This window comes from Triticum aestivum, chromosome 6B (genome assembly GCF_018294505.1).
Source record: "Triticum aestivum cultivar Chinese Spring chromosome 6B, IWGSC CS RefSeq v2.1, whole genome shotgun sequence".
Classification (NCBI taxonomy): Eukaryota; Viridiplantae; Streptophyta; class Magnoliopsida; order Poales; family Poaceae; genus Triticum; species Triticum aestivum.
The window spans coordinates 31,980,182-31,987,456 of NC_057810.1; the positions used below are offsets into that span (position 1 = coordinate 31,980,182).

At 48.6% G+C, this 7,275-nt stretch overlaps 1 protein-coding gene across 1 annotated transcript; it reads left to right on the forward strand.

Annotated features, from left to right (window-relative positions):
- The first annotated feature begins 1,216 nt into the window (after window positions 1–1,216).
- LOC123134569 (putative germin-like protein 2-2) lies at window positions 1,217–2,029 on the forward strand. Its single transcript, XM_044553796.1, has 2 exons — window positions 1,217–1,393; window positions 1,494–2,029. The coding sequence occupies exons 1-2, from the start codon at window positions 1,267–1,269 to the stop codon at window positions 2,027–2,029; spliced, it is 663 nt and encodes a 220-aa protein (XP_044409731.1). The 5' UTR covers window positions 1,217–1,266.
- Window positions 2,030–7,275: the final 5,246 nt, after the last annotated feature.

Here is a 7,275-nt window from a genome sequence, read left to right on the forward strand (position 1 = left end):
AAAAACTGAGTTGGTGATGATGGTGTGCCTGCCACCATCTTGCAATATATACCATTCGATCTATATCTGACGGATAGAAAGCAAACTGTGACAATTTTGCAAAAAGATACCCGCACCTCTCTCCACATTTGCAGATAAGGCGTTTCCTCGTTCATCCTTATCTCCCACAACCTCATTGTTGAGCAATTAAAAAAGGAAGTCTTTGGAACAATCTAGCATGGTGGCCACGGTCGGCGTCGTCCATCCCCATGCCTCCGCTCAGTCCGACCATCAATCACCACCACGCCCGACTCCTCCTCGCCTTATCTCTCCTCTTTCTTGAGATATCATTAGTTTTTACACATGTGATTACTCCCGCATGGTTTAATCACAACAGGTGTTTTGTAAAAAAAATGCATCTTTGATGTTCCGTGCAATGCAGGGGCATCTTGCTAGTATAGTTTATATATCAACCTGCGTCTTCACTTGTACTGTTGTACATAAGAATGGGTTAATTCTAATCTGGTGTTGTTCATCTTGATGCTTCTCCGTAACCTGACGGACCATTCCAGACGGAAATGCATGTAGATACTATTACATGTATTGCTCTACAATCACAGTATTGTAGACCGAAAGGCATGTAGAAACTGCTAAATTCGGTTTATAATCTGTCATGAACATGTGTTGCTCCGCTTTTTATCTATTGGCGTCGAATTCAGTTTATACAAGCAGAAGTGCATGAACGGACACCAATAGATGCAGGTCTCTCGAAGAAGATAATCATAAATAAATTTTACAATCCGTCATGTAAGATGTGTCCTTCTGCTTCGTGTAAACCGAATCAGCGCCCGACGCAACGCCATCCTGAGGGGGGCCATGGTCAAGGAGGTTATGGTTCTGTATTAGCCTCCTTGGATTCTTGGTATATGTACAGGTGACTTGTTCAAGCATAGATATTAATTCGATGCTGCCGTCCAACATACTACATACAATATATACATATGAGTAGCAGGCTGTCCAGATCTAAGCACACGCTCCGTGCTCGCAAAAAATTAAAAGCACACGCTCTGCAGGCTGCCCACATCACAAGACTTAGTCCTACCCAACCATGTAGGCATATACATGACACTATGTCAGGATCTCCCTATAAATACCAGCCTCCATTGTTGTTTAGACATCGCACGGTTCAAGCAGCACAGCAACCAATTCAAAAGCTCGACAGCGAGCACGTTCCTACCAGTGCCATCACGGCTTGGTATCTTGTTTTAGTGAGGTGAAAACAGAGACATGGTGGCCATTCGTGTGCTGCTCCTTGCAGGAGCTCTCTTGGCCTTTGCGTGCTCACAGCATGGCGTCGCCGCCTCCGACCCCAGCCTTCTCCAGGACTTCTGCGTCGCTGACAAGACGTCCCAAGGTACATGCATACTGGATTACTGATTCATATACTCCATAGAATTGTAGTCGAGCAATCACCCATCTTGGCTATCTCACATGGATGCATCCAATCCATGCAGTGCGTGTCAACGGGCTGCCTTGCAAAGATGCGACGGAAGTCGTCGCCGAGGACTTCTTCTTCTCCGGCCTTCATGTGGCCGGCAACACGGCCAACAAGCAGGGCTCCGCAGTGACTGCCGTCAACGTCGCGCAGATTGGTGGTCTCAACACCATGGGCATCTCCCTCGTCCGCATCGACTATGCGCCGAACGGCCTCAACCCTCCCCACACCCACCCGCGCTCCACCGAGATCTTGACCGTGCTAGAGGGTTGTCTCCATGTGGGCTTCATCACCTCGAACCCTGAGAACAGACACTTCACCAAGGTTCTCACCAAGGGAGACGTGTTTGTATTCCCCAAGGGCCTCGTCCATTACCAGTTCAATAATGGGAATACTCATGCTGTGGCCATCGCGGCGCTGAGCAGCCAGAACCCCGGAGTGATCACGGTAGCCAACGCGGTGTTTGGATCGGAGCCTGCCATCTCAGATGATGTTATTACCAAGGCATTTCAGGTGGAGAAGAACACCGTCGATTGGATCCAAGCACAATTCTAAGTCTGTGTCCCCGATTGTGTTTGTTTGTTTAATTGTTTGTTGAAGTACTATTTGATCTTTAGCTTCATTTGGATTGCATTGCATGTTCTCCATAGTATTGTAAGTTGAGGATTTTTAATTCTCATGTGTATGTTTTTTCACCTGTATAACATTGATGTGTTGTGGTACACACCCCTATTTGTGTATTGCAAAGGTAAATTATTTGTTAAATTTGTCATTATTTTCCTTTGCTTTGGTTTGGTACTCCCTATGTGAACAAATATAAGACCGTTAGTGAATAACTACTTCCGGCGATTCACGTACTTTACACTGCCCACATGTACTTGTGGGACACAAATCCAATGTTAGAGCTTCTTGTTAGAGCTAACCTTGCTGTGTATGCTGTTCATCATCTTTGGTTTTCCTTGCTTTGAGTTTGGGTCATGTTACCGTGTGCATGCATAGCAAAGTGATTATGTGTGTTAAAAAAAAAGCATCACCGCCCATCCACCTTTGACCTAGGCAGCCACCACCTCCAAAACCTAAGGTTTTCTGCCTCCCGCCGGCGCCGACGCCGGTCCATCCCGTCTCCGGTGGCCTTAGGGCCATGGAGACGGAGTGGATCTCAGCCCTTGCCGGTGGGATGGCTCCGTTTTTAGATCTTTTTTCAAGCTTTGTTAGGGTTTGTATCCTACTCAGGAAGGCGAGACGGCGGCGGCTCCCTGAAGATGAAATAAATGTCTCCCCGCCTAGCCCCTGTTCCAATGATGCGTTTAGCATCATCGGTGGGCATGTGTAGGTGTGTCTCTGGCGGATCTGTCTTTGGTGGATTTGCTCGAATCTGTTCGTCGTTCGTGTTCGTTTGTGTGTCCTCAAGTTGGATCCTTTTGATCTACACTCTTCATCTACGGCGGTTGCTGTTCTGGTGCGTTGGTTCTATGGAGCCTTAGCACGACGACTTTCCGACTGTCTACTACAACAAGGTTTGCCCGGCTCCGGCGAGGGAGGGGCGATGACAGCGGCGCGCCTTCGGTTCGCTTCAGTGCTTGTAGTCGTCGCTACGTGGCCTACGGATCTGGATGTAATTTTTTATTATTTTCAGTGTTCGTTGTACTACCATGATTGAATATGAATATATTGAAAGTTTTTTCCGCAAAAAAAAGAAGAAGTGATTATGTGCGTACATGCAAGCTGAAAGTGAGTCTCGTTGGCAATAAGTGCGTGCAGATTAGGGAAGCTGTGAACACGGCAAGTTTGGTCAGGGGGCTGTTTTTTTTTTCTTTTGAGAAAATTTTGAGGGGAGTCAGGGCGCTGATGTGTCTCACCTGCAGCAAGATACAAGCCCGTCCAGCGTCAAGGACAACTTAAACAGGTTGGCCCATAATCACGCATTTCAATAAAATGTTTGTGACATTTAAAAATATATTTATACAATGTAAAAAATGTTCATTTTTTAACATGCATTTGATTTTTTAACACGTATTCAAAAAAATGTTCAAAAACATGTATTTAAGAAAATTTTAATAGTATATTTTAAAAAGTTAAGCATGCATAATATTTTATATGTATACCAAAAATGTAGAATGTGTATGAAAAAAAAGATATGAAAACATATATTTAAAAATTTTTAATTGTGTATTTGAAATATGTAAACATGCAAAAGAATGTTCCTGATGTAAGAATGATGTACAATGTGTGCGAAAAATGTAGACATGTGTTGAATAAAACGGGAAAATAAAAGAGAAAAAGAATTTTCTTTGAAGAAACCCAGTGGGAACCATGAAAACAAAATCAAGATAGTGAGGCCTAAACCACCATTACAGCCCCCCTCCCGAAACCCTTCCCTCCCCGCGTCGTCACCCGTGAGGCGGCCGGCGAGGGCCCCCAGATCTGCTCGCCGCGAGCCTCCCCTCCTCCTCCCTCCTTCCTCGCCGCCGCCAGGGGGCGCGGCCGGGCGAAGCCCGACCGTCGCCGGCGGCGGCGGGGCTTGTCCTTCCCCCGGCGCGATGTGGCGGCGCGGGCTGCTTCTTCGGGTGTGGACGCGGGGCACTGCGGCGTGGCGGCGCGCGGCCTCCAGGTGGGCGTGGCGTGGCGTGGCCGGCTGCGCGGTGGTGCGTGCCTCGACGTGGCGGCCGGATCCGTCCGGCAGGTGGCGCGGGCTGCGGGCGGCGTGGGCGGCGGCTGGGGTCCGGCTTCGGGCCCCCGGCGGCTGCGTTGGTTCCTCTTCGTCGCGGGCGTGTGGTGGTGGTGCGGCTCGGCCGATGGCGGTCCGGCGACCTGGTGGTGGTGGCCGGCGGTGCGCGTGGTGGTGGTGCTTCCACTTGGCGGCTTTCTGTGCAGGGAGGCAGGGGAGCGGCTTGGTCAGGGGCGGCGGCGTCGACGGCGTGCCGGCTGTAGCGCGAAGGCGGGAACTTTACAAGCCTCGGAGATCCTGGCCGGGCCTGTGCGGCCACGGCCTGGTATGTTCCTGCTATTACGTCCGGTCAGCTACCGTCTTCGACGGTGGAGGTGGGGCCCTCCCGCGTGCCGACGGTGCTGCTGCCCTAGTCCCGGCTCCTCTCCCTCTTTGTGCGGACCATGCTTCACGGTGCCGTGGTGAGACGGCGTGGGAAGCTTCGTGACCGGGTTGGCGCTGGGTGAGGGTCTGTTTGGTGGCGAGCTCTGAAGTGCCTGAGGTGGAGGTTGGGATCGGGAGAAATCCCTGTTGGCTTGGCCGACACCGACGCGGTGGCGCTTGTGGGTACCGCCTGACCTTCCTGAAGGGCGTCGGGGCTACCCTTCCTCTCTCCTCACAGCGTACCGGGGGAAACCCTTGGCAGCAGCATCGTCATCATCGCGTCCCTTCTTGGAGGTGCTGATTGGTACCGGTGCTTCGGAGGCTCGGCGCTTGGTGGGCGATCTCCGGTGGGTGCAGCGGCCACGAGGCTTCTTCGTTTTTTTGTCGATCCGCCGTTGTTGGCATTAGTTTCTCTTGTATTTTTTCTTTCTTTTCTTTTGGGCGTGACTGTGCTGCTTCCGCCCCAGCACCTACCGTTGGATGTTCGGTTGGTTGCTTTGTATACAAAGCGGGGGAAACCCTTTTTCGGCAAAACAAAATCAAAATCAAAGACAAATAAAATAAAGAAACCCAGAGAAAGACAAAGAAAACCGCTGCAAATGGTAAAAAAAAAAAATACTACACAGAAGAGCTCATGACACTGCTACAGTAATGGGCCGGAGCCGAGACTGTGCTCTTTGTCGCAGCGGGCAGGAAATAGCCCCAGCGGTTTGGTCATGCGTGAGTGTCACATAACAGGCCCTAGGCTAGGTCGGGAGGGGTGGGTGACAGCATGCAAGCCGCCGCTTGGTTGAGTTCGTGCAGTTTTATGTCGCTGCTGCTGAAATAGGCAAGCAAATGATGCAAGGTGGAGTTGCTGCCTCCCAGAGTGCTACATCTTGAAGGTAAACGCCATCTTCATTGTGACAAGAACCACAACCAATGGGACGGTTGGGGTAGGGGCACAATGTGCGTCGGAGGGGGCCGATAGGAGTGGTAGTAGGGGCACTGGAGGGCGGCAGGGGAATCGGAGTCGGGGAAAGTTGTGGCGGAGCAGCAAGATGGAGGACGTGCAAGCAGAACCTCTATTTCAACCTATTCCATCTAGCTGCCGTGTGCACATTGTTGATATGATTAGCACATGAACATAAAGGAAAGACGGGGAAGGATCGAGGCAGGCAGTTGACATTAATGCCTATGGAGTGTCGAGGCAGGCGGTTGACATTAATGCCTGTGGAGTGTCGAGATATTAATGGTCCACATGAGGCAGGCGGTTGGCATTTATGGTGCCTACTCTTTGGAGGGGAAACCTACTCTTAAGCGCGTCGTGTGGAGTATCGAGGCATTAATGGTCCCACAAGTTTTATGCAATCTACAGATGGAGGGGAACCCTACTCTTTGGTTTCTCCTGGTGCTTTTGCTACTTGTTAACGACACCCACGCTGGTGCTGCTCACTGGCCTTCTCCTCTCTCTTGTCTCTCTTTGCGTGTTCTATATTTTATTGAAAAAGGCTATTTGCCCCGTTTGTTAGATAACGGTAAAGCTAAATTACAGTCGACTGTATTTTAGCAATAGGCGCGTACGGTCTCAGAGCGGTCAGATATCGATTGCACGTCCTGAGTGGATTCTATTGTCAGGGACCAAACACATCTCCTCGTCTGCAAAAATAAATGCCCCCCATAGGATTCGGACCGTGGCCGCTTCGCTTGAACACAAGGTCAATAACCACCCAGCCAACTATTCGTTTGCGTCTTATTTAATCCAAGTACGTTATTTGACCTTGTATCAAAACTAAATGCGAGTGAAAAAGAAAAGGAAAAAAACAGCTAGTGGGATTTGAGCCTACTAGATGACGTTCCAGGACCGCGATCAGCTTGACTAATTCTCTCTTATGACTAGGTATAGGTACTTTTTGTACACCATTTCAAATACAAACTTGAAAAAAAAAACTCATCAACCTATGTTTTCATTGACCCTTCTGGCTATAAAATAGGTACACATAAACGACAAACTCATATGTACATGATTTTTCACGTGTGATTTTTTGCCCCCTCGTAATTTGTGTGTAAATAGCACGACAATTTATGCAACTCATGCCTGTTAAATGACTTACAGACGTCGTGGTATCTTTGATCGGAGGAATTTATGTGTAAATAACATGCTAACTTACACATCGCAGACCCGAAAACACACCTTCCAATAACTTTTGTGCATATAACATGCTAATTTATGCACTGTAGACCTTATAAGTTTTGTGCAAACACCACGGTAAATTTGATCCAATGAAAAAATGTTGATAACATCCCTCGATAATTTCTGTGTAAATAACATGGTAATATACGCATTGTTTGACTACATGTCGTTCGGATCCGTTTACTAAAAGCGGAACGATTGGAAGTTAGCAAAGCCTAACAGCACGGTAACTCACACATCGCATACCTGATAACTTATGTACCCTGTCCTGGTAACTTTGGCGTCGGGAGGGGGGTGATAAAATATCCCCGTGGTAACTTTTATGTGAATAGCATGTTAAGTTGGTGACTCACACATCACAACCTAATAAGTTATGTATCGTGATCCTGATAACTTTGGTATGGGGAGTGGGTGTTGATTAAATATCCCCCCGGTATCTTTTGTGTGAATAGCATGATAACTCACACATTGCAGACATGATAACTTATGTGCACTCACATCTCGCAGACATGATAACTTATGACCCCAGTCCATTGT